This window comes from Rousettus aegyptiacus, unplaced genomic scaffold (assembly GCF_014176215.1).
Source record: "Rousettus aegyptiacus isolate mRouAeg1 unplaced genomic scaffold, mRouAeg1.p scaffold_m13_p_10, whole genome shotgun sequence".
NCBI classification, from domain to species: domain Eukaryota; kingdom Metazoa; phylum Chordata; class Mammalia; order Chiroptera; family Pteropodidae; genus Rousettus; species Rousettus aegyptiacus.
In genome coordinates, this window is record NW_023416285.1 from 10,426,143 (window position 1) to 10,452,579 (window position 26,437).

The following is a 26,437-nucleotide window of genomic DNA, read 5'->3' on the forward strand; positions in this document are numbered from 1 at the left end:
ATTTGATGAGATGAGGGAATGATGAACCAAAGATGATGCCAGAGTTTCAAGTACGAGGGATGGGAAGATGACGGTTCTGTCATTGTTTATCAGAAGCTGAGGAGCAGCATCAAACCTGGGAAGGACGATGGTAGTGAGCAAAATTTGTGGAATACCGAAATATGGTGAGATACCTACAGGTACTAACATAGTACAGACTATAAGGATTTGGAGCAAGACGAGGACTTGAACAAAGGTTTTGGAGTAATTAATATTATAAAATTTAAAGTAAATGGTTAAATCCATAAAATTGCCAGTCGAAAGGAGAGCCAGAGAAGAGAAACCTCAGGGGAATAAGTAAAAGCAGCAGAGGGCTGTGATAGGTAAGGGAGGAAGGGCTCCTGGGAAAAACCTTCTTCTGAGTCAGATATTCTGGCTGAAGAACCAGATCGAGGTCTGAAAACAGGTCTTGAAATTTGACCAGCATATTGTTCTTACAGGATTCAAAATAGAGTGATAGGTAAGTAAGCCGCTTTTCAGAGCGTTAAGAAAGGGAGAGCATGATGACTACTGGAGAGAGCAGTTTGCAAAGTTTGGCCGAGAAAGGGTGTTTTGAAAATGACAATCACTATACAGAGCAGACTTGGATTTATTCTAAGATGCAGAGAGCTGCAGTCAGACAATCAGAGAAAGAATGGGATTAGAGAGAGATGAGAGTGTGACAGTTAGATAAGAAATATGTGGGGACAAGATTGTCCTGGACACAGGAGGAGATTGATCAAATCCTGATTCTCTAGGAAAGAACAAAACGCTGTTGTAGTTCGACAAAAGGAGAGAGTGTGTTTATTGTAGATGTAACAGACTGAAAGTAATGTGAGACTTTTAAAATGTTAATCTCATGTAGTCTGTTTTATTTTTTACAGTAGAGCCTTTCTTCTATTTCATATGCTCTATAGATTTTGTATAATGGTGGAATTTAGTTACATAAAAGTTATAGTAAATAATATGTCCCATTGTATTTGCCTATATTGAAGACGTGGTGTGTGCAGTATAACAATAAATTAAATGTGTAAGTCCAAAAATACATGAAATTCTAGGTGAATATTACTTCTCTGATTATTACATGATCAACTTTATCAGTAGAGTATCTAGTAATAAATCATATTGATCGTCAATGCCAACAAAACACCTACCCCCATTACCTTTCAGTATAGTGGCATAATTTACTAGATTAGTAGTTTATATTTTTTTATTACTTTTAATTTTTATTAAGATAAATAACATCAGTAAGATTCATAAAGTTTGGAAATAAAGCTATGCAATATTTTAAAATTTTTTCTTATAGATTCCAGATTTTTAAAACATGAACCAAAAATTATAAACTCCCTCCATATTTTTCAAATATTTTTTTATCTGGATTTTATCAGAAATTATCATTAGAATTGCTTTATTAGAAGTTACCAGACATTTCATTCCATAATCTTGAGTTGATTTCTTACTGTGTGCTATGTCTTTATTCCAGTACTTGTTTCGTAATATAAACCTGACAAAGAAAAGAATGTATGTGCTGTATCTTGGAGTGATCAACTGCCTACATATATCTAGGTAGAAAAACTTGACTCATCATTTTCCCTTTTATGCTTTGTGCTTGCATCTAATTATGCACTACAGGTATTGGCTTAGTCAGTAGTTTATTAAGATATAGGAGGGAAACATTCTTTTAAAGTCAGAATTGGAATAATTTGGAGAAGGAAGAATAGAAAGAGGATAACATTTACCTAATACCTGCGGTGTTAGATGCTACACACACATTACATCATTTGATCTTCTCATCGAGTTTGAGGGATGTATCTATACAATTTAAATAAAATCGGAAAACTAGTGCAGAGGCATTTGTTAGATAAAGGTTGGTGGTTTTCTCCAAGAGGCCTTGTTATCCTGATGATTTTACCATGGTCCAAGATTTGCCTCCCTCTTTGTAGGTTAGCAATATGATTTTGACTGTATCTAATTATTACATTTCACTTTAAAATAAATACACACACATACATGAATTTATTTTTTTTACCATCTGTCTTCCCTACTAAAGTAGAAGCTCTAATGCAGGCAGGAACTGGTTCTGTTCTAACCACCATTGAATATCTAGCAACAAATCTAGCACCTGTCACACAGTAGGCACTTGTTAAATATAAAATAAATATCTAATGAATGGATAATTTAAAAAATAAACATTTAGAGCAGTTTTATCTCTGAAATGAGAGAGCTAGATTAAACAAGATTGAAAAATAAAACCTTAAGGAACAGTTCATGCTCTCCCTGTCAAAAAGAAAATAGTGCTTTTTAAATATAAAATGAGTAAGAGAAAAATTAATGAAAAGAATGTTTAATGGAGTGGGCTAAAATGCGGCTATAATACTGAACATTCATTTGTTCAATACTAGCTTGTATTCTACTCTCTATATTATCTGAGAGCTCCTTTCTCTCTGTTCTAGGCTGATCAGAATCTAATAGTCCCCTTCTTCTTTTGATATAATACTTAATTCAGTCTTCTTACAGATGTCATATTTCTTCTGGAATGAAGCCTATAGACATTTGCCTCAAATCCCTGAAAGGCTGATAACTTCATTTTGCTATTAAAAACAATGAGGCTCAAAACAGTTAAGAAATCTTGTTTTGTTTTTTTTTTGTTTTGTTTTGTTTTAAAAAGGAGGGTCTTCAATTGTGAAGTGGCTAAATTGGCCTCAGTCTTAAATTTATTTGACTCAAAAGCTTATGTTCATTCCTTGATCCAACTGCCAAAGAAAGATAGACATGTCATCACGCATTGGGATAGTGTAGGAGGGATGACTGGAAAAATCAGGGGCTGACTGATCCTCAGAAAAACAGGACACGAGAAACTTTAAGCAAGTTACATCTGAAAAGAACATGGAGGAGCATAAAGACAAGGCATTAAGGTATAGGAATGTTTACAGAATTGAACATTGTTTCATATTACTTTATATCTATAACTATTCTATCATCATCTTTCCTATTTTCTGTTCGGTTGTCTCATGTCCTCTTAAATGTTGTCTGCATAGAGCTTATCACAGTTTAACTAACTTGATACCTTGGTATTTTGATTAATGCCAAGTATTCTGTTGGACTACAAGCTTGATGAGGGCAGAGCCATGTCCATTTTCCTCATCGTTTCTGCCCCAGCACTTAGTGTAATGCGGGCGAGGAGGGCAGTACTGGGGCAGGAAGAAGGGGTCTAGAAAAACAGGACAAAGGATATGAACTAATAAAGATACAGGGGGGAACTAGGATGTGTAATATAAGGTAAAATTCAGTTGAAAAGAAAGAAGCCGATGCTCTCCCGGGCCTTTCCAAGCACTTTGCCACCTTGGACCCTGCTGGTGGTTTCCATTCAGATAGAATGCCTGAGGCACGTCTGCACGTGATCTGACCCGTGGCAACAAAATCACTAACAGCAAATTGATTCTTTATATATCAAACCCTCAGAATTAATTTCTTAAATTACATTTTGAGGTATAAAATTTCAAATATGCTGTGATGGATTGCTGTAAAGTGGACATTTAGTTCCCTTCAATCCAGTTATAGATTTCCTGTGGCATATCACCTGTTCAAACGGTTATACAAAACTTCCATAAATCATGGAGAACAGTTAGTAAGAACATCGGTTGTAACAATTTAGAATGTCTCATTTACTCTCGTCTCCTACTGTCTTTTCTTCTGGTTGGCTCTTTTAGGGCTCGGAAACTGGGAGCCATGCAATTCTTTCTTTGATTTGTTTGAGGGGAGATGATCAGGGAAAAGTTTAAATTATGAGAAGGGAAAGGATGGTAACAATGTCATGAGAACACTGAGTGTTGTTTCGGTGTTTTCTGAGATGGATTCCAAATTCTCAGAAATTATAATAGTTGGGTTTTTTTTGGTTGCACTGTTCAGATAGGTAAAGGAAAGTCACTTTATTGTGTGAACTCACTGGACTGCTCTTCTTCTCTCAGTACGTAAAGGAAGCTCTTTCAAAGGGACTCGGGATGGGATGGAGGCTGGGTTTGCGCTTAGGGAGTGCTTCTCTTCGTTTTATTTCCTCTGAATCATTCGCATGCATAATTAGAAAGAAGTGAGAGTAAGACTAGTTCTTGAATGCTATCTCTGATTACAACCTTTATTTATGTTATGATGCTGAGTATAACTTTTAAAATACATCTTTTTCCTCTATTTTTTGTTTCGACAAACACTCTTCCCATTATGCTTATACCCTTTTTGCATGTTATTTACGTATTAATCTCCTCCAAAATTTTAAACCAGTAATTCTATTAAATTCTATGTATTACACACACACACACACACACACACACACACACACACACACAAATCCTTTTTACCTTTTTCATCTATCCCCTTGAGTGCCAACTCTACAGTTGAAAGGACACAGTTTCAGCCTTCAAAATGTTTACACTGCAGAGAATGAAGTTTTACACAAATAAAAATTTTTAAAACTATATAATAAGTAATAAAATACATATATGCACAGGGATCCCAGAGAAAGAAATGCCTTGGTTCACCTGGGAGAATCAAGGAATCTTCATGTATGAGGATGTGTTTTGCAGGCAGAAAAATTGGGGGCTTTTTAGACATGTGCAAAATCCCAGAAAAGTAGAATATCTTGGAGAAATTACAACTTTTTTCAAATGCTAGAACGTAAAGCAAAAGCCTATTCTTGAATAATCACCTATCCTGATGACAATAGGGTATAGGAGAAAATTTGAGCAGGGTAGTAGCATGATTAGATTTGTTAGAAAATCACTCTATCATAGAAAAGAGAGTAGTATGTAGAAAAGTGAGAACTACAGTTCTCACTGAGAAAGTGATAGCAACAGTCTCTCTAAGGCATGATGAAGGCAAGCTTCTCAGCAAATAGTGATGGGAGGCTATTCCAAGGAGTGACCCTTGTGATGTTGTGGTATTTCCATAAAACCTTCGACAGGAAAAAAATGAGTACCCATCAAGTAGGGTATAATCAAAGTATTATTCATTCAGTTTTAGAAATTAAGTTATAGATTTATGATTATAGAAACGACTAGAATGATTACGTTTAACATTTATGTAATTCAAATTCTGTGAATAATCACAGTGTTATCTAAACTTTAGGAGAAACATAATGGATAACTTGGACAATAATTCAGTGCAGGGGTGGGAGACAATGCAAATTGCTACCCACTCATTGAGTAATACTGTTAGATAAGCGATGTGTAAGATAATTTGCATAATGTTTTTAAAACTAAAATTATTACCAAATAGGGGACTTACTTTAGTGCCTGACTCATAGTAAGTGTCCACAAGGTTTTAGTTATTAATGAAAAACAAAACACTAGATTTTCTGTTTTTCTTTCTTGGATTGCTAAAAGAAATTCAAATATGAAAACAGTGTTATTAACATTATGAAGCTGTACTCTGTAACCATGAAATCATGAGCCATTTGCCTCTAAATTTTCCTCTAAATCTAAACCAGGTGATTGTGTGTATTGAGTGTGTCTTTGCATTTAATATGAACCCATCTGAATGGACGCATGAAAATTTTAATATTCAAAAGATCACTGCTTGAAATATGAAATCAATAGGAACACACACACACTAACACATACACCGACATGCACACAAAATACATACACATTTTTGTCTTGCTTTAAATACTTAAAGACCTAATGGGAAAAGAGTTATTTCTACTATGAAAACATCAATTGAATTTATACTCAGGGGAATGTACCCTGGAATGACATCAAAAAAATAAAATAAGGTTAAGGAAATGGATAATTTTCAGGAATAATTTATCCCAAGGAAGGAATGGCTGATAATCAATTAGTGTGGGCACAGTCCTCAGGCAAAAATGCTAGCTGTATGCAGAGTATGTTCCTCTCAAGGCCAATATTCACTTAGCTGCTGAAGGTATTTATTAAACTCAAGTTCTAGAGACTGCAGCTACGTAACAGAAATAATCTAGTCTACAGTAGTCTTGGGTCATTTTATGTGGGGATATATGAATGATTTCAATGGCATACATTTCATACTAAAGTTAGAAATAATATGCCAGAAATAGAAAGTCCTTCTTTTAGAATTAGTATGTAATAGGAAAGAAAATCCCTAACAAAGGAGTATTTTCAAATGCTGGACCGACGTTACCTGTGATGAGAATGTTTGGCTACACTGGGCAGTCCAAGATGCAGAAGCTAGAGTCATTCCGCGCTCCCCTGTCCCCTTCACCCGAGTAAATCTATGATCTATTCTCTGGCAGCTGTTTTTGCCATTTACATTAAAAGCAGATGGGGAAAATGCAAAGAACTGTCAGTTTTATTACCGTGTATAATCGGCATCTGGGCTGTATGTTACAGACACAGTCAGTCCAATCTTATACTTTACTGGTGCTGTAAAAACTTTTTTGTTTCTAAGACAGTTTCAAAATTAGAGAAAATGCTATATTTTAACCATGTTGATCATGAAAATTGCAATCATATATATTTTTCAGCCTCCATGTGAATGATATATGTGTATATGTGTTTAATATATAGTTACTGAGTTATCTGAAAATCTGTACTGCTAATTTATTTTAAAATAGTTTAGAATCACATATATTTATTTCATACTAGAGAGGAAATCAGATTTATTCATTTATATAATCTCTGTGTGTATATGCATGTCTAATAAGTGCTATGGATATTTTATAATATAATCCTATATACTGTGTGAGTACATATATACACATGTATATTCCCATATTTTTATTCTTTCATCACTTTTTGTTCAAGAAGAAAACATTTTTTTCTACATCTCATAATTTCTACCAAAACATTTATAGTAGCCTTTATTTTCCTCATTTTTCAGAAAGAGAAACTGAGACAGAGAAGCAAAGTAACTTTGCGAGGTCCACAGAGCTAATCAGTGGCAGATCCAGAATTTAATCCAAATCTCTATAACCTCTTACTTTTAACCATGAAACTATACATTTTTATCTTTATGTGTAAACACATGCAAAACGTGGTTCTGTGAAAGGACTCTGGTATCAGAAAAGACCAAAATTTAGGTCATTTGACTTAACATCCTAGGGATATTTTGTTTCGATTTGACGTTCATTAAACAATATCATATGTTAAAGTATTACCAACATTAAATAAAAATGAACCAGTGAATATGACACAATGTAATGAATATATATTCTCAACATTTATTATTTATTAATATGTATGTAGATACATACATATATTTGTAGATATGTATATATTCATGTGTATATATATGTATATACATACATACATATGTATATATGTGTATATGCGTGTGTGTGCGTGTGTGTGTGTGTATGTGTGTAAATTCAGACTGGAAAACAGAGCTCATGCCAGGTATTTCAGTCGAGGGATTTAATATGAGGAATAAATTAAACACTTGTAGACGACACAGAGGTTAGAAGCTGCGTTCTTCCCTGCAGCTCCCCCCACCCCGCCCCCTCACGACAGGCCTGCAGTGACCTAAGAAGAAAGCGATGTTGTGCTAAGGCAGGAGGTGTCCCCAGCCAGAGCTGAAACACGGAAGGAGAGGAGACCCTGCCGAGGACGTCCCCTGAGGCACAGAGGGAGACTATCCTGGCTTCTCCTCCCTTCCTACCCTCAGTGTCCCATTGGCCAAGTTTCACAAAAGCGAGTTGGCAGATGGTTCACAGAGTCATCTCTCTGGAATATAGAGCCGGAGAGGGGCAGGGGCTGGGAGCTGTGTATTTAATAGGATGTTTATATGGATAGATATGAGGCTGAGAAGCACCATTTTTGGATGGACTAAAATATTTACCAAAAACACTTAGTGAAATCTGTTTCTTTGTGTCTTTCATAACCAGGTGGGGGAAATCTGTCTTTCTCTGACAGTAGAACCATAGAGTAAAAAAGGTGGGACAGTTATTTTCAACTGTCTGATTTTAGTGCATCATAAAAATACTTCGGTCGTGTTCGAATGCACTTTGCCTCAGTGGTTTTCACATGAAATATTCACGTAATGAATCAACAGAGTCCAGTCTTCCTGAATAGAACTATAGCCCTTAACAGATTTAGAATTTAAGATTTTTCTTTCTAAGAAGCTTCAAAGTTTTCTGAGTATAACAACTTTTTTTTTTTTAACTATAATACACTTTCTATGGAGAGCATAAAAGGTTTGTAAAACTTAATATTCAACAATAATTTCCTTTGTGAAAGAGTTATAATTATCTCTAAAACATGTCACACATCTATTCAGCATCACTGTGCATCTCTCTTACTGAAATTGAGGTTATTTAAAATGTACTCCCAGATTAGTTTCTTAAAGATACTTTCTTTTTTATAAAAAGTCCAGATTTAAATATTAATGACCTGTAATATCTAAAAATCGGGATTTTTAAATTGTTTTTATAATTGCCTGGTTTTTATTCCTGATCTTGCTCTACAAGGCACAGCACAATCAATTTCAGTAGTCATTTTTGAAAAAAAACGATTTCTCTTGAAGAGCATCGGCTTTGAGTTTTGACGTGAATTCTAGACTTGAATTAAATGTATCTGAGAGCTCATGTTTCCATTTAAATATTGAATTTTTTCATTGCAGACGTCTGGAACAGAACTCAATCAAGGTCATCCCTCCTGGAGCTTTCTCACCATATAAAAAGCTTAGAAGAATGTGAGTGAATAATATTCTGAAATATGTGTAATTTTTTAAATTATGCAGGTCATGACCAAGCAAAGACACTCATTTGAGTATGAATATTCAGATGTTTGACAGCTTAAATACTGAGTGATGTGACTATTTGATTGCTAGTTCTATAATATTGTAATGTTTATTGCTAAACTATGTAATATTCTTAAGTTCTCTGTAATATATCATATTGTGAATGTGTATGGTTAATACAGTATGCAGACAAATCTTAGATGTTCAATTTTCAAAAATAAGACATGACATCTTTTGTAATAATTTAAGAATATAGCCAATCGATTTAAAAGGTTTTTTTTTTTTAAATTTAGGATCCTTCAGATGTTTTATGTTGTAAATTGTGTACGAGTATCAATAGATGCGAAATCAACATGTAAAGGCGATAAATAGCTTTCTCCTGCAGTAGATCTCACTGACGTTCTATTTCATCTAATCTAACCCTATTTCTGATCTTAGAGACCTGAGCAATAATCAGATCTCTGAACTAGCTCCAGATGCTTTCCAAGGACTGCGCTCTCTGAACTCGCTGTAAGTATTGGCCATATCACAGAAGGGAAGCAGAGCACAGAACTAATCATGGCTCTTAAAAATAAATGGATCTAAAACAAATACTACTTTATGGGTTTTGATTATGCATTATTGATAATATTAATATTATTGATAATATTAATTGATAATAATAATTAATAACATTAATTATTATTAATCACTCATTGTTTTTATTGAGGAACGCTACCTGTCACTAAAATCAGCCATTCTTAGAGGTATCTATTTTAGGACTTGATAATTTTGCTGTTTAGAGAGCAAGAGTAAGACCCCCTTTCTTGACAATTTTGTTTCTGAAATAAAGGGAAATGTTTATTTGGGAGTGCTCTGGCCAACGTTGTATTTATAATCCTTAAGCCAGTAGCCACGTTCTCTGGGGACAATATCAGTCCCCTTTAGAATGACCTTGCGTGAAATCGTGCAGAGAGCAGTGGAGGATGGCCAGGGAGAAGCCCCTCAACTCTCTGCTTTATCATTTCCCTAAAAGAACCAGCTTTAATCTCTCAAAGTACAAAGATAAGAAAGTTTGATGGCTTTTAAATATCAAAAGGACTTTCAGGGAGATCTGCGTAAATTAAAGTGGTTCTAAAATAAATGAGTAAAAGCTGTTATTATCTCTTTAAACTTGTAAAAAATCTTCAGAAGTTCATCAAGTAATCTTTATTTCAAATTTAAAAGTTTGAAAATAGAAACTGGCATGTTATTTTAAATTGTCGATGCTTAGAAAAGGGCTCCGATCGATGCAAATTACTGCAGAGCTCATATGAACTTCAAAAGTTCATTGTAGCCAGTGAGGATCCTGGGATACACATGTGTGGGAACCAGATAGACACCTGGGGTCTATATAACAATTGACACTCACTGGTACTGAGGGGAAAATGAGATGGACTCGCTCATGTGGGCACATGGGCGTTCAGGTTGCTATGCTGGTCTGCGCAGAAAACCACAATTTTCTTGAAGAAAGGAAATACGAAACCATCACTCCATCTGCAATACCTGCTTGGGTTCATTTCTGTTTGTTTTGTTTTGCTTTTTGTTTTTCTAGAGGAAGTCCCAGGCCAGGGGAACAATACTTGGCAGAAAATGTAGACTGTGGTCATGTATTGCACTCAGGGTGAGCTGTCAGATTCTAAAATAACAAAGTTTATGTAAGACTCAGTGAAATCACCCAAGTTCTCCATAAAGTACTGTGTATACCATTCTGAGGAGTAAAGCTATCCAAAGTAAATACAGACACCCTTTCAGCCATACAAAAAGGACGAAATGAAAGTCACATTACCAATTCCTAGTTCTTAAAGTATCTGTGCCTCAAAGATAACCATTAAGTGTCAACAGAGAGAGAAGTAGTTGGAGAATTCTTATTTATACCAGCTCGCTGCAGTTCACTATTGAGTTCTCTTGCCTTAATAATGTTAATTGACGTTTTTTGGTTGTGAGAATTAAATGATAAAAATAAATAAATAAATGGAACATTATTATTTATCACAATAATGACATTATAGTTATTTTTAAATATAGTTACAATTAATGATCGTATTATAAATTATGATGTACTAATCTATACAGGTATAATAAACTGATGGCAAACAGTAAAATAACCTACTTGCTGAATCGGGATCCTAATCTTCACTGTCAGAGCTCTCATGTACACAGCTCTTTTGGAAAACTATAAGAAAGCATTATCTGTCCTTATGAAAATACATTTTAATCAGGGAGTTAAGTAACTGTGTAATTTTTAGTTCATAACGTAGCGGGACATGGAAGAATAGGAACTGTTTTCTGGAAGTGGAATGCCACATAATATCCTGTAATGCTATTAAACACATAGAACAGGGAAGAGTGAAACAGATGTGCTATCTTAGAGACAGTCCATGTGTTGTAACTGGTATCATGTTCCTTGTTGTGCTCAGATTTCGAATTGGTCTTCCAAAGATTAATTTATTTACCCCGCCCCCAAAGTAAACAATTACCCAGATTTGCAATAGCCCTTTTCTTCATTTAACCACAGTCATAATCTGTTGGGACCCTGTAACATTATAGGCTCCATTCAAGATTCTGAGGATGCTTGAGTGAGCAAAGAGCCCTCTGTCATGCAGGTGACCAGTGATCCTGGTTGGTGACCAGCTGGTTTCTGGTCAAAAGAGATAGTATATCTGATGATTAAAAAAAAAAGTACTCTTAAGGAAAATAAGATAGAAAGGATAAGGAAAGCCAGGGGAGACGAGAGCTAAAATTTTAAATAGGATGATCAGCGAAAGCCTTCGAAGAAGGTGATGCTGGACCAAGACCCGAAGATGCGAACAGTGGGAGTGAGCTGTGCAGAGATGCGGAGAAAGAGCTTCCAAGGCAGAGGGAAGCGCTAAATACTACGGCCCTGAGGCAGGAGTGTGCAGAGTATTTCAAAGAAGAGCAAGAAAAAAATCAGAGTGACTGGAGGAGAGCAGAGAGGTGAAACGGAAATCATGAAGGAGTTGCAGTTATGACCGTGGTAAGGTCTAGGGTCCAACCACGAGGGCAGAGCGGTGAAATATGGTGAAAGACAGATCCACAGGGAAGGTTTAGTGTGGGAACCTGTGTCAATGAGCGAGGAGTTCACATTTCCCAGAAAAGAGTGAGGCGACTTGGGAACGTGTAGATAACTGCAAGAGCCATGCCGATAAGCGACACTTCTTTTTCTGAACCAAGTCTTTACTTACGCACATTGCTCTCACATGCCTTCCAAGAACCGTACTCAAGTATATAGCCAGTTTAATGTAACCACTGCATTTGCTAAAGAAGTTAAAAGTATTGAAAGGTGGTGTGATACCGAATATGTCTGTGCATCTTATTAAATGAAAAAACAATCTTAAATGATTTAATTACCATAATAATATATTTTAGAAAAAATAACCTGATATGTTGAACGTTTTTAAGGTCTTTTCTATTAAATATTTGCATTAGCATTTATTTATCTCTGTTAACATCAATATTTATCAAACTACACATTATTACTATGTATCATTGTATTATTATACATGAACATATTTAATTATAAAATTTACTATATTATAAATTATTAACAAAATATCATTTAGAATATGTGCATCTATTGAATCGTTTTTATTCTCAGGGCTTTTTTATGGCTTTTATTCTATAATATTTAATAATAATCTCTTAAGAATTCAGCATACTAGTATATTAAGCATGATCTAAAAACATTTTTTTGCTTTTCTTAATATACTGGTTGGAAACGTCCTTTCACATAAATGAGAAGTTGTAGCAGTGCAGCATGGGGCTAATCATATAACATTTATGAGAAACCTTTGCTTTCTCTTTACTTTCTATAAAATTGCTTACCATTTTAATTCTCAGTTATACATTGTTTTTAATATATAAGTATAGCTCTCTGATACTTATTTGGATAATAAAAGCCTGCCCATAGCACCTTTTTCGTGATAGCCATCTCATAGGTTTCTATTTTGGACATTCATTTCTTTAGTAGGCGTTCTGGCTTCCAGCAAGGGCAGAGAAATTCAAAGCCTGGCTACTGGCGATTGCTGCATCCTCTTACCCTAAAATTGAAACTCATGAGGGTGAAACTGGGCTTAGACTTTTCAGTCTTCCTTCTAGTAGCAGGTACAAGAGTGACCTTATTCTCTATCAGCATAATTGTACACTGTATAGAGTATGCTGAGTATTAGTCATGTATAAGACACTAGAGAAACTACTCAATTTGTCATTCTTGATATTTGCATGATATTATCCAAATCCCTCATGTGTTTATTTTCTTTTTGTTGGAATTTATTTTCATCTATCAATTTCTTTTTAAATTTTCTTTCCCTCTTATGAGTATAGCACAAATTTTCATTGGCCTTCTTGTACTTTATATCTTTATGCGATGATGATGCCTTTCTCTCATTTTTATAGGCTTTGGCACTATTCTCTTTCATCCAACTTCTTTGTCCTGGTCTATGGAATTTTGATATTTTAACTCCTTTTTTCTTGCTATCATTTTGATCTCACCATGTGTAAGAAAAATGTACACATCCCTAGTGCCGCTATACCTTTTTGTAGAGAGAGCTCATTCCCATCATATTCACTAAGCATTTCTTCATTATATGTTTATGACTTTTAGTTCATGTACCTAATATTACCTATCCAGATGGAGTTTCTGCATTCTGTGTGATCTCCTCCTTTCCCCCCTACCCTCTCCCCAGGTATCCAAGCGGTCTCATTTCCAATAAATATCAATTTTTTAACACGACCTTAGACAGAATGATTTGTTGGCAAAAAATATTTCCACAATACAAATATGACACACATCCTAGCTAGTCCTCCTGTTATGCTAGTTGAGCAAACCTTTAAAGTGGAAGTCCCAAATGAACAACCTACTAAATTATCTGCCCCTTGATTCTTATTTAGGTCTTCCACAATTTATAAGCATCCTATTTCCTTTTTAATGGGTTCCAAATTGTTCAGCATGCAAAATTGTTCTTTTGGGTTGGTCTTTCAAGTCGTACTTTATTCACCTCAGTCAAATCAGTGCCTGGGACATTGGCAAATGATAAACATTCCAAAAATTAAAGTTGGATTCAGTTTATTAAGGCACCAAGCTTAGAACCTAGCAAAGTTCCTGGCACAGAGTAAGTGTACAATATCTCTTGTTGAATGAACTGATCGACAGGATTGAATTGAATTGATGCCATCTTCATCTGCTCATTTGTGTTCCTGAAGCCTCCTCTTTCCTTATGCCTGACCTTGAAACATATATTTATTCTTGCTTTACCCTCCCTTAGTTCCCTTACCTCCTTGACCCAGACCATACAGAATTCTTTTCTATGTTTGATTAATATATATTAATATATATTAATATATATTAATCAAACATATATATACATATATAATATATATACATATATATTTCTTCTGTAATTGATTGACCTTTTTAAAAAATCTATAATCTATATAAATTAATTTTTATGTTATTCTATATATCACTGGAATCTATACAAACAGAATGTCTCTTTGCACAGTATAGCACCAAGCTTTACTCCCCTGAGAATTTTCTTCATATTTTATAATATAGTCCACCTCTCACTGACATCTTAATAGGGAATGGCCTTTTTTTTTTACTCTTATTTATCTCTCTTATATTGTTATTTTCCTCTTTTCTAAACAGAAATCGTGTACTGCTACCAAACATATTTAGATTCTCATTTTAACTTTTTATTCAGATATTATGACATCTATTTATTTCTTTCCCAATTTTTTTCTGGTTTTCAAAAATAATATATACTCATTGTAAAGAATATAAAACATATGTGTGTATATGCGCATGTGTGTATATACATGTGTGTGTGTGTGTGTGTGTGTATATGTACTCCGCCCACAAATTAACTATGGATGGCAAATCACTTGCCATCCATAGATTTTCTACTTTTTTCCTGCAGAAAAATTTTTTTCTAAACAAAATTAAAATCCCTTCATTTCACCCTTTTGGTTCCCTTATTCCTTAATTTGTGCCTCTGCTAATATATTTCTTCATTTCATTCATCAAACAAAGTTTAGTCATCAATCCAAAACCTGTGCTAGGCGCCAGGTGTGCTAAGAAGATTAAGTCATGATCCTTGTACTTAATGCCTCATCAGAAGTGGGTACCATGAGGATGCATTTCTGTTCATATTTCTTTGGGGGATATACATTTTAAAAATTCTTCTGTATTGCTATTAATGATTACTATCTTCACAGATCTTCCATTTTTCAGACATACACATTATATGTTTAAAATCTCAATACCTTTTGCTGTTTACCAATATAATAAGCCCAAAACTCATCCCTTTAATAAGCAATGGATTCCACATCTAGTGTTTGCTTTTGTTATATACAATATGCATTCATCATATATGAACCGTGTGTGTGTGTGTCTACAAAAACATGACAATTTAGCAGTGGACATTTCTATCAGAGGGCAATGAATTATGAATCATGGTCATTTTATTAAATTTTCTTTGTTTCTCTATATTTTCCAAACTTTCTGTCATAAGTGTACATCTTTATGGAATGCTTGCTAATCCACTGTATGCCTGAATACGGATATATGTTGGATGAGTTTCTTATGCTGATTTGGTATCTGATTTTTTTTTAATTTAAATTATGTTTTTTAGTGTTCTCTATGGAAATAAAATCACGGAACTACCAAAAAGTTTATTCGAAGGATTGTTTTCCTTACAGCTTCTGTAAGTACTTGATTGTTTCTCATCCATTGACCCAAATATTATATTTTAGTCAGTGTACCATCTCATATTTTCATGGAGGCTTCAGGAAAATTTGACCCAAAATGACATAGTTTATTGAAATGGAAAAGATTAACCTAGTGGAGCTAAAATTGTTGATGGTTATTTATTTGAAGACACAATGCTTCAAAGTTGTCCCCCAGCCTTTCTCTCTCCCCTGTCATGAGTGTTTACATCCTGTCTGCTCTGTCTTTTAAAGCTTTTACAATCCCTGTCCTTTGCGAAACTTCTGTGGTTTGATTTAATAACAGTTGGAAAGGAGAGAGACATAGTGATATGTTTATCCACTTTGGTGCAAAGAATTTGCAGGAGCGACAGTTCTGGAATAACTTCCTCTGCACAAAGGTGGTGTACAGTAGGCCAGAACACAGCAGTAACACTCAAACTCATCCCTACTAAGAGAATTATCTGTAAATCCCTGGATTATGTCTTTAAAGACCACTTTGCTTAGACAGTAGCTACTTCTCCTTTGTCTCAAAATGAGTATTTACTATACATTTTTATAAGAATAACACTTGACCCCAGGTGTTATTTTTCAATGCTTATGTGAAAAAGAAATTGGAAAAATATATGCTCATGTTAAGGTTGTTGCTGTTGGATTATCAAATTCTGTTCAGATCACCAAACAATAAAAGTATGCTTCTTAGGGCACACATTGGCCTGCCCACTGCAGGTGCAGATATGAGTACGATGTAGTTACTTCTCTCAGCTTGTCCATAGTCTAGTTTAAAAATTTTAAATTTACAATGTCATCTTCCCTTTTGGGTATATGCATCTTTTTGGCATTGGGGCTCATACCGTTTATTTGATAAAAAATTATTCCTAATCTCACAAACTTCCCAAATGTAGATATTTTTTCTTACTTGGGAAACGTCTGTCCATATGCTCAAAAACATGGATAATTACATCCCGTTATCCATGTTTTAAGTTTCTTTATCATCCAGAATCATATTTATATCACAACCCAGTTTTCATGCACATGCACACGAAAATGAAGCAAATTGTTAACAAAACAGCATTTACCCTTATCATGTGCAGTATTCTCCATTTTGCTCCATTTCTCTCTCCCACAGACCAAAGAGTCATGATAAATATTGATCTTTGTTACCTAATGACTTTATTTAGGTTTTAAATTATTTTTCAACCCTTGCAACAGATAGCAAATATTGTTTCTGATCTTTAATAGAATGATTCTATGCACTTTTCCTAAGGCTAATGTTTTATCTCTGTATAAAGGCCCATTTATGATCATTTCCTTATATCTAGGTGAGAACTTGGTTAAGCACCTTAGATCTGCTTGAACAGGTGAGGTATTAGAGAAGAGAGGTATAGGTAAATAGAAGGAACAAAATGAATTAGTGTCCAATAATTTTTTCTCCCAATTTTTGGACCACATCAATTTAAAGTAAATACAAAACGCTTATAACTGCAACTTCTTCCACTGTCTTCTGGGCTCCCCACCTTTTCCTTGTCCTGACATCCTACACTTTAACTCCTCTCTTCCGGTAGCTGACAATTTAGGGAACAAAGCCAGTGGGACTTGTGTTGTGGCCCCAAGTGGGGAGGAATGGGATTAATCACTCCATACTTCAAACCAGGCCTCTATGCTTTGAGGAAAGTATTATGTAGACCACAGAGAAGGCAAAAACTTTAGCTTCTGAAGGCGGATTAAAAAAAAAAAATTGCAGCACAGAAAATACCGCGAGGAAGTCATAGCATTGCATGTGCATGAAACACCTAAGAAAAGCAAGCAATTAAAACAAATCCCTTGTATTAATTAGAGATTCTTGTGGTCAAAAGGCAAAACATTTTTCAAGTGTCAGGTAATAAGGCATACAAACCCAAACTACATAGTACATGGTTTTTTGTTTTGTTTTGTTTCGGCGAGCTACTAAATATTTGTTAAAAGTCCTAAGTATCAAAGCACTGAGCTAAATGGTGATGGAGAGAAAGATATTTAAAAAAATGTCTTGCCCACAGAAGGTTAAACTGTCTTTGGGCAAAGTGAGCTTAACAAGATTAAGTAGCACCGAATACCTTCCTTTGGAATCTAGAGGAAAGGGTACTTCATTTGGACAGAAGTCAGGTTTTGGAAAAGTCGGGCCTTCCGTGAGGCCCTGATAGCCCATAAGGTTGAGTAAAGTGGAGAGAAGGACAAGTATATCCCCAAAGGTGAGCTCAGCATGAAGAAAAGCTCAGATGCAACCACATATATCTATGAGAATGACGTTTGCCAAAGTATGATCCGCAAACCAAAATATTGATGTAGAATATTGATAGAGTATAGAAGAAAAAAATGAGTTTGTGGGATATAGTGTTAAACCAGGCTACACGAATGTTTATAATGCAGGATGAGGGCCTTTAATATGGTAATGTATGGTGTCAATCTTCAAGAGGGTTATAAAGTATTCATTCAACAACAGATCTTTAGTGAGCACCTAATATGTGCTGAGTATGTGAGAAAGGTCAAGGAACAAAATAGACGAATATCTCTGCTGTCTGGAGCTTATACCCCTGGGGATGGGACATGCAAATGACAGTCAGCAAGAACATAATAAATAAGGAAATTGTATACAATACAGATATGTGTTGCTAGGGAAAAAGAAAAAGTAGATTACAGTAAAGAATTTGAGAGTGATAGGGGATGGGGAGGGACAGAGGCTGACAGTAGTGAGGAGCATGGTCGGAGGAGGCTGAATTACGAAGGTGAGATTTGAGTGGACTCAAAGAAGCAGAATAATTTACCAGGTAGACGTCGGGGAGGACATTACAAGCAGAAAAGAGTCTGGCAAGGAGGCCTGTGTGGCTAGAGCGGAAGCAGCGAATCTATGTTTTAGAAGGTTCGCTCTGTCTTCTGTCTTGAGAATAGCCTGAACTTTTTCATAGTGCAGCTCTAAGGACTAATGTTTTATGGCATTTTTTATGATCTCTTTGACAACCAAGGCTGGATCTACTGTTCTACCTCTGCATCTTCCAGAAAATGTGTTTAATAAGTTCTTAAGTAAATTCATGGGTACTAGATTGAGACATTCCTTAGACAGTGCAACCCTCCTTTTAACTGGTATAACCCCAAATCTTCAGCCTGTGATACATAAATTATTTCAGTTAAAATATTAGTGTTGAGGATTAAAAAAATGTATTTTTTGATTGGGTTTTCTCAAGAAGGACAGAATCTTGCGGGTGAGTCAGGAGATGCTGCACTTTAATTCTACAACTATTTGATCAAACAGACTGTTGAATGCCAACAAGATAAACTGCCTTCGGGTAGATGCTTTCCAGGACCTGCACAACTTGAACCTTCTCTCCTTATATGACAACAAGCTTCAGACCATTGCCAAGGGGACCTTTTCGCCTCTACGGGCCATTCAAACGATGTATGTATAACAGGATTTGGATCAAAGTAGATGACTGTTGTTTTCGCTCTGAACTCAAGAATTCAGTTCATAGCATATCACGTATAAAAGTGTTCTGTGTGTGTTTCTGAAAGGCATTTGGCCCAGAACCCCTTTATTTGTGACTGCCATCTCAAGTGGCTGGCGGATTATCTCCACACCAACCCGATCGAGACCAGTGGTGCCCGCTGCACCAGCCCCCGGCGTCTGGCAAACAAAAGAATCGGACAGATCAAAAGCAAGAAATTTCGTTGTTCAGGTAATTTCTTACTTCACGTGACATGTCCCCTGTGTCACCAAAAACAGTGGTTACATGAGACCTAGAGACAGCTGGTCTTCAGCTGAATTACCAAGCGTTATAGAATCATATTTCTTTTTCTTCTGTTCATAAAGAAAAAAATAAAAAGTATAAACACAATTCATATAGCCTTCATATGTAACATTTTTTAACACGATGTAAAGCAGAATGAATAGGCTACCAGCCAAGAAAAAAGCATGTCTGGATACTTCATACTGTATTCCCAGGGTTCAGCCTTAATAGGGGCCTTTTAGCTAACTCAGAATGCCTTTAAGCCTGTTCAGTCTCATGTTTGTTGTATTAGTCTTCACTTAGAGACTTAAGATAATTAATCATGTTTCCATTTCTTGAGAAAGTGAACTGAGGCTTGGTTGCATGATTTGCTCAGGCTCAGAAGTAGAGGTAAATCTGATCCCTCACTTCTCACATAGAATGCAGTGTTTCTTCATTTTGCATTCTCTTATTTCAAATAGGACTGTGAGAATACTTTTTTTTTCCAAAAGGCCATTTTTTTTTTACCATTTTGAAAATATTACATTTATGTATAAAAAGCTAAATATAAATGCATTGTATTAATAGTAACTAGAAAGCTTACTTCATTGAAGCTTACTGTTTGCTTTGGTCTAATCTTTTCTATTCTCTTGTAATAAAATATATTTTATATGTTTTGGGTAGTATACTACCTAACTCTTTTAGGTGTATTTCACATTTGGCAGTTAATTCATACTAAAAAGCTAATATCGAGATAAAGCTGGTTATTGTCCATGGTTCTAGATGCATTTACTACTCACTGTCCATTATTGTACTTTGGCCACTGCTGTGAATATACATTTTTCACTAAATTATCTGTAGTAACTTAGTCCATTCTTGATCTAATATAACTCATATCTCTGCTTGCTGACATTCAGGTGCATATTCTATTTTTTTCTCTTTTTTTATTTAGCTAAAGAACAGTATTTCATTCCAGGTAGGTTTTGCTTGGTAGTAGGACTAACTGCAGACACCCTTTCCTCACCTTATAAAATATAGCTTCTAAAATTTTGATATGCATGCTTTTGAAAGTATAGTGCGTACTCTGTAGATAGATTCACTTCTGCATAGATCACTTGTAGCTGTTTTCCTGAACACTTGACCTTTGCATGCAGCTTCTGATGTTAAATGTATATGTTATTAAACTCCCACCTTTTTTAACTTTTTCTCTCACTTTGGCCTAGTATCTAAATTTCTCACAGTAGCTAAAATGTTCAAACCTATGGCTTTCTACTTAAATCATTTTCTCTCCTTACCTTGTATATCTGATCTTTAAACCTGTTTTTAAAATATGGCTTATTGAGCTGGTTTTAAAGACAGACCTTTCTGTCATCAAGGAGCTAGTTCTATGTGAAATCAGTTACGAACACACAGAATTGTGTTTTCAATTATGAGATTTACTTTTTAAAAATAGATTTTACACTAAAAAAAGTGTTTCTTTTTGTTTGACTTTGCTTTCTGTTGCTTCATTTGTGTGTGTGTGTGTGTGTGCGCGCGCGCGCGCGCGCGTGAAAAAACAGCAACTTCCTGCTGATGTACATGCAGTTGCACTGTGGGACTTTATGTTCTTGCATACCTGGAGTCATAATAAAACTCCCCCAAAACAATATTGACATCAATCCTGAAAGCATCAGAAGTTCATGAGCACTAAGTGCTTTAAGTCGTTTAGGCAGGTGATGAAATCTTAGAAAAGTAATTGAAATGTTTTACCACTATAATCTTCACACTATCAAGGCTGATATTTCTAGAACTAGCTCTTTGAAATATATATCTTTATGTACTTTTTCCTTGCCTGCCAATTGTGTAAAATGACTCTTGACTTGTTTGCTTTAAACTATTATATAAAAATATATGTTAGTACTAATTGATTGGCCACATTTACCATCTGCTGGATATATCCTAGTCTCTAATATATTTTAACAGCTATAAATTGAAAGGCATTTATATAGTATTAGTGTCCAAAAATCTATACCTATTTTCTAGAGGACTCTGGGTTTGGTCTCTATTTTAAGGAGATATGTGTTGCTTGCCATTATTGAATTATAATTTGAACAATTTTATGCAGTTAACAAATTTTGTTTTATTATTCCGAGCGTGATTGATTAATAATATTTTATATGTTACACCAGCTGCATAAGAAGTAACCAATTAAAAAGAACAGTTGATTGGCTTTCATTGGCAATCTTTAAAATTCATTATTTTCCTCCAGTTATTAAGTAGAAAGTCATCTGGTAGCTATTACTTACCCAAAAAAAGTTATATTCTAAACACCAGCACAACTGTAGGATAAAACATTAATATTATTTAAATCCCCAAATTATAGCAGTTAATATAATTGTTGCCGAATTATTTAATCTATTACATTTAAATATACTTACTAACGATTTAAAAATTAATGTCTTCAGTTCACCAAATAAAGAACAAAAGTCAGATTGTTTTCATAAATTCTGGTACAGTTTGCCCCCTTATTAACAGCAGCCAAAATAAGTTTTGGAAAACACCTTTTATATCAGATATCATGGCTTACTTGTCAATTTCTGATAATCCAATTTATATTATTTAAATCAATAATTATAGAAGTCAGGACTCAGGAGAATTCTTTGGTCCTTTTCTCCCTTTCCCTCCACCCAAGATTTTAATTAATATTTGAGCCTATCTAAAGGGGTGTCATGAAATAAGCATCATTGTCATTGCATTGAATGCAGATTATTTTAAATATAAGATATCCCTCTAGTGTTTCTGTTATTTAGACTTTGTTCCAAATATTTCCTCATTTTACTTTTAAAACAAAAGCTCAAACCACAATACTACAGATTTTCAATAAATAATCATGGCATTAATTTCAAACGTAATGAAATTATTATATCCGGTTTTGCAAACTTCTTACGAGATTCCGATTTCATTTTAGCTGACATTATTTGTAAATTGGAAAGGTTATTAAAAAGCATGTAAGCCACAACCTAAAGATTTATCCAAACGTGCTGATGATAGTCCTTGAAGAGCTCAATGATTAGGTTTTCACTTAATTTTACGTGGTTACTTGCCTACCACTATGCTATATAGCATTCTAGACATAACAGTGACAACTCCATCGAAAATCTGTCTTGCAGAGTTTATCTTTTAAAGGAATTGACAAGAACTTAATCTGTGCTATGCATCTTGTATGCCATTGCTTTTCCTGTAAGACCACCATTAATAAAAGTTTACAAAGCATGACAATTTTTATCATACCATGCCATTCCCTGATAATTGTCACAGTAAGGAAAGGAGAAAGAGACCTTAGTTTATATAGAGATATATATATACATATATGTGCCTATATTAATCTTAATTGGGATTACTGTCTTTTTTTCCTTCTTGGTGATCTTTACTTTTGCAGGAGTTCACCATTTTGGCTGTAAGTAAAAGTGTCTGATCTGAAACGTAATGTTCTCCCTTTTCAATCCTGATGTACCTTCTTCTAGTCTCGATCTTTTGCGCCTTATTATTATTATTATTTCTCAAGAAGAAAGCACAGATCTTTTGAGCTTCTCTGTTTGTCCTCGTAGCTCACCTCCAACTTCTTCCCGGATGTCGTTCCCAAAAGCTGTTGTTCCGTCCTGCAGTTCCGAGGGAACGGTGGCGGCGTCCTTCAGTGTAGCCCCTTCTTTGTGTTTCCAGGAAATCTTCGGTAGTAGCACTCTGACTATGGTCCTAAGCATTCTACGGAAAGAATGCATGTCATGTGAACAGTACCACACTTCCAGAACGTCTGTAGCTTTTTTCCTGCTTCCCTTCATCTTTCCTCTCCGTCTTACCCTTGGCCTAGTGGATGGTGTAGTGATTATGTAGCGAGATTTTCTGTTGTGCTTGATCTAACCATGTGGTTGCCAGGTATGAGGAAAACATGGTTCCGTCAAGCACCATGGAACGTCACGCAGCTTTCTACAGCATGACAAGCTGCTGAGGCTTAAATCAGGATTTACTTGTCTCTCTTTATAAAATCCAAATGAAAAAAAGAGGGCTTTTTAGGCATTTCTGAAGATTACGTGAGTGGGAGAGAATAATAAAAGACCATAGAAAATTTAAAAACCTGAGTGCATCTATTTGCCTTGAAAGCCCTAATTTAAAATGATACATAGGAATATGTTTATTACCGGATACATTTTAAATTCCTGACTCTGAGAAAAAATAATCTTTTTCACAATTAATAGCCATTGTGTGATTAGCTGTCAAATAGGCTAGAATGGCTCATAACTGGATCAGCAGAAAGTACAGCTGTGAAAAGCTCATCTCTCTTACTGTTTTCCTGTCCTGTGAATCTAGTTACTCTTTTTTTTTCCAGCAAATTCCAAGCCCTTGTTTTAACCCTCTCCTGACATCCATTGACCAAATTTCCCCAAGTTGCCTCCCTGCTACATAATCTATAGTTATCTTCCTTTTTTTTTCCTTCTGACAAATGAACAAACATTCTAACCTGTAGACTCAGTATTTTTATTTTCCATCTTTTTGGCTTGAATCCTCAATAGGTACAGAAGATTATCGATCAAAATTAAGTGGGGACTGCTTTGCAGATTTGGCTTGCCCCGAAAAGTGCCGCTGTGAAGGGACCACAGTTGATTGCTCCAATCAAAAACTCACCAAAATCCCAGACCATGTTCCCCAGTACACTGCAGAACTGTAAGTTCATCTCCCAGCAAAATCCAGGTTGGGAGGGAGGAAACAAACACATCTAAGCATTGGAATTTTAGTCTCGCCCTTTTATTCTCAATAATCGCAGTAATTTTAATTAACACACAATGACATAACTCTTCTCTGTAGAAGAATATGTCAGAAGCTATCTTCCTTCACCTTCCTGGCCCAAGATGCAACTATAAAAATTATTTTACCTGAAACTTACTGGATCTCATTAACTATTGTCACCATAATAAAAATAAATAAATTTTAAAAAATTATTTTTCCTCTCAAAAATTCAGTTAACATTTAATAATACTAATAATAATAGCATTCATTTGGTATTTATTTCTTCAGCATTATTTATGCTTAAACCTATTTCTAAGCACTTAATAGATTTTTAACATGTTTAGTCTTTATAGAAACCAAATAAAATAGTCTGTGAATCACCATTTTTAATCTCTGTTAATTATAAATTCAATCTGAGAATCTTTTTAATCTGCTTTGCTACCTCACAGACACACTGCTGGAAGGATTCGCTGATTATTAAGTATTAAAGCACAAAAGATAGTTTTTTTCTGAACAATGTATAGCATGGCAGAAAATACTGAAAAGGCAGAGTGTGATCAATTCATACTTTTAACCCTAACACAGGGCCTAGCACGGACTAGGTCCTAAAATACGTTTGTTGAATCATTTCTATACTGTGCCCATTTATGTTTTGCCTTTACTGACTTTATTTATAAAAGTAAGACATTTAATGTTAGTGTTTTAAAAATCCAAGAAAAACCCAATAAGATCTAATCATTTTCTGCATGTCTTAGTGATGTTTATTCATAGCACCATCTGGCATTTGTCATTAACCGCTTTGCATAGTTGGTTGTCTTTCTGTGCATGTATAATCCTTTTGTCTTCAACTAGATTATGGCCCCTTGACAACAGGGATTGTATTTTATAGTTTATCTCCCACTATGCCTATACGCATGCCTGGTAATTAATGAATTTTAAGCAATTTGAATAATTGAAAATAATGGAATGCTTTCAAAGAGATGACAGAAACTAACTTCTCTATTTATAGTGATGCTTTTTTTATTATTATTATTCCTGTTAATTCATGAAGCTATTTCATAGCTCTAGGACTTTTAGCAATGCATGGAGACTGTGCAATAAAAGCCCTAAACTCCATTTCTATAGTCATATAGAAGTTATGCTTATTTCCAGTAATACTACAAATAATAATTCAAATCATCTCTTCCAACATGATAATACCTTAAGAATGCTTACTTATTAATCAAGAATTGTATTAGAAACTAGCATCTAATTTATTTTCAACAGAGGATATGTGTGTGTGTTTTAAGAAATTATGAATTTTTTAACATCCATTTAAAAATCAGCACTTGGAAGAAAATACTTGATAAAGGATTTATATATAGAATGTATAAAGAAATCTTACAACTCAACAATAAAATAAAAAGTAAAAATGTACTTGACCCATTTAAAAAGTAGTCAAATTACTTGTATGAACATTCTTCCAAAGATATACAAATGGCCAATAAACACATGAAAAATTTCTCAATATGATTAGGCATTAGGGAAACAAATAAAAATTACGATGAGATAACACTTCAATCCCACTAGAAACTTCATAAAACCAAAGAAACAAACAAATCAATACAGGTGAAACTGGATTCCTTATACATTGCCAGTGGGAATGTAAAATAACACAGGCCCCTCAAAAAGTTAAACATAGATTTACCATGTGACCCAGAAATTTCACAGCTATATATATTCATAAAAAAGAATTGTACACCAATGTTCATAGCAGCATTATTCATGATAATCAAAAGGTGGAAGCTTCAAGTGTATAATTCAACAGTAAGGCATATGTGTGTGTGTGTGTGTGTGTGTGTGTGCGTGTGTGTGTCTATATATATATGTATGTGTGTGTGTGTGTTTGTATATATGTGTATACACACACACACATATACAGAGAGAGAGAGATTGATATTGTGTATTGCGTATTCATCTCCCATAGTTAGATTTCTTTCCGTCACCACATATTTGACCCCTTTTATACCATCTACCTCTCCCCTCCCCCCTCCTCCCCCACCCTTTGGTGAACACTAGTCTGTTGTCCATGTCCATGAGTCTCTGGTTTTTTGTCCTGTTTGTTTGTTGTTTTTAGGTTTATATCCCACATATAAGTAATATCATGTGTTTTTTTCAGATTTTTCTGACTTATTTTGCTTAGCATGATTATCTCAAAGTCCATTCATGTTGTCACAAATGGCAGCATTTTATCTCTTCTTATGGCTGAGTAATATTCCATTGTATATACGGTGACATTGGTTAATGCCGTTTCATTAACCAATGTCACCATAATAAAAATAAATAAATTTTAAAAAATAAAAAATGTAAAAGGAGGAAGTAAGAGATGGATTGATATGAAAAGATGTTCAGGATATATATTCCTTCATGATGGTAAAATGCATGTAACATAAAAGTTACCATTTTCACATATATTTGGGACATGTATGATCTGA

General features: G+C 34.8%; 1 protein-coding gene across 6 annotated transcripts in view; it reads left to right on the forward strand.

Annotated features, from left to right (window-relative positions):
* The window catches only part of SLIT2 (slit guidance ligand 2), a 321,586-nt gene that overhangs the window by 217,263 nt on the left and 77,886 nt on the right, over positions 1–26,437 (forward strand). For 4 of the 6 annotated variants that reach the window (XM_016121248.2, XM_016121252.2, XM_016121249.2 and 1 more), the window contains 7 exons: positions 8,602–8,673; positions 9,160–9,231; positions 15,393–15,464; positions 18,752–18,895; positions 19,009–19,172; positions 20,155–20,178; positions 23,750–23,900. In XM_016121248.2, the coding sequence (XP_015976734.1) occupies positions 8,602–8,673; positions 9,160–9,231; positions 15,393–15,464; positions 18,752–18,895; positions 19,009–19,172; positions 20,155–20,178; positions 23,750–23,900 (699 nt within the window). The remainder of the gene's footprint in view (positions 1–8,601; positions 8,674–9,159; positions 9,232–15,392; positions 15,465–18,751; positions 18,896–19,008; positions 19,173–20,154; positions 20,179–23,749; positions 23,901–26,437) is intronic. The other 2 variants (XM_016121250.2, XM_016121251.2) reach the window with 1 other exon arrangement.